Source organism: Mus pahari, unplaced genomic scaffold (genome assembly GCF_900095145.1).
Source record: "Mus pahari unplaced genomic scaffold, PAHARI_EIJ_v1.1 scaffold_11728_1, whole genome shotgun sequence".
NCBI classification, from domain to species: domain Eukaryota; kingdom Metazoa; phylum Chordata; class Mammalia; order Rodentia; family Muridae; genus Mus; species Mus pahari.
This window is the reverse complement of record NW_018393505.1, coordinates 19220-20740: the sequence shown is the minus strand read 5'-3', so window position 1 is coordinate 20740 and position 1521 is coordinate 19220. Positions and strand designations below refer to the sequence as shown.

The following is a 1521-nucleotide window of genomic DNA, read 5'->3' as shown; positions in this document are numbered from 1 at the left end:
CTCTATCCTTCCTGGTTTGTGTGAGTGTTCTCACAATTGATCTCTAAGGACAGCTATGTAGGGAGAGGGNAAGGGATAGCCTCACTGAGAGATCCCAGTTCCTGGGTCTCCACTGTCAGCCACTTCTTTCCCACAGAGAAACTTCAGAGAAGATATTGTGTGGAAACTTTTGGGAAAGATGTCCATATCTTCTCAGATTCATTTGTTTCCAGGGACTGGGAAGATGCCTCAATTGATCAGAGGCCCGACTCACCACACGTACACACACACACACACACACACACACACACACTTCTCGGTGTGTGTCTCTCCCTGTTCCTCTCTCCCCAACCCTGTCAGACACAGAGTTACCAGAGATCTAGATTTGTATGCAAAGATGTTTATTGATTAGAAAAGATCTGTTCAGCTAAATTAAAGGGAGTCAGCGACAGGTTTCATGAGGACAGGTGCTGATATGAAGTGCAGACAGAGGAACTGGTTCTTCGCTACTGTGATCTTGGCAGTAGCAGATGAGCTAAGGTACAGAGTGCTGGCACTGGAGCTAAAATGTCCCATCCAAGTGAACTGGAACCACTGGATACCTGGGACTGTCCTGTGGAGTTCTGGGGTTACAGGCAACTGTGTAGTACTCCACTGATCTTGTTGTTTGGTATCTGCATTGGGTATAATGTCTTCCCCGACTTGTGAGGTCACAGACAGTTATAGGTACCCGAGATGTACTATTATGACAGTTTCGACTTATCCCGTCGCTGCACAAGCCACTTGGGTTGCCACACACACCAACAGCATTAGCAAAACTTGTATGAAGAAAAGTATTTTTGTCCTTGCATCTTCTTCTATGCATGTTAATAGGCTGCATTTCAACATTACATTGGAGGTTGGCTCTATTAGTGATATGCTGGGTGGCAAACCACTGGGAAGGGGTTTGTCCCTGGCATGAGGCAAGCATTAGGACAAGTCCCAGCAGCAGCAGGAGACAAAGTCGGGACTCAAGCAGCTTCAGACCCATGTTTCCTGTGAGGACAGAAGAGAAGTGACTGCTCCCACCTTGCATCAGTTTTCCCTATGTCTTCCTGAAGCCCCCTGCTGTCACTGTGGGTCCACAGTGACACTTTTCCTAGACCCTTCCCCATCACCTGCCCCTCCTGTCCCAGGCCTAGACAGTCAATGTCTTACCCAGTCTGCGTTGTGGCTCCCGTGGAACTGAGTGCTGGTTGTCCTGGAAATCAGGGATAATGGGTGAGCTCCACTTGGGCCCATATATATACAGCAAGCTCTGTGGGTGGAGCTGGTGGCTCAGAGTCTTCAACAAGCAGTACCCACAGATTGGTACATTGTCTGCTTGTGCAACCAGCCTTCTGTTTATTCACTCAGCCAAGCCATGTTGCTACTGACTCCATTGTAAGGAATAAATTCCAAGCCCTCTTGTGCAGGGCAGTTTGAAGTCTGAATTTGAACTTTACATAGAAGTCTGTATATTGCCTGTTGATTGGCTGCAGGCTTTGCGACTGTTTCTCAAAG

The 1521-nt window shown here is 47.8% G+C and overlaps 1 protein-coding gene across 1 annotated transcript; it reads right to left on the bottom strand.

Moving 5' to 3' along the window:
• Nucleotides 1-359: 359 nt before the first annotated feature.
• Nucleotides 360-1232, bottom strand: LOC110315578 (eosinophil cationic protein 2). The gene is made up of 2 exons (XM_021189599.1): nucleotides 1177-1232; nucleotides 360-1014 (listed from the first exon to the last, which is right to left on the bottom strand). Exon 2 carries the CDS (start codon nucleotides 1007-1009, stop codon nucleotides 542-544), a length of 468 nt encoding a protein of 155 aa, XP_021045258.1. The 5' UTR covers nucleotides 1010-1014; nucleotides 1177-1232; the 3' UTR covers nucleotides 360-541.
• Between the last annotated feature and the right edge of the window lie 289 nt (nucleotides 1233-1521).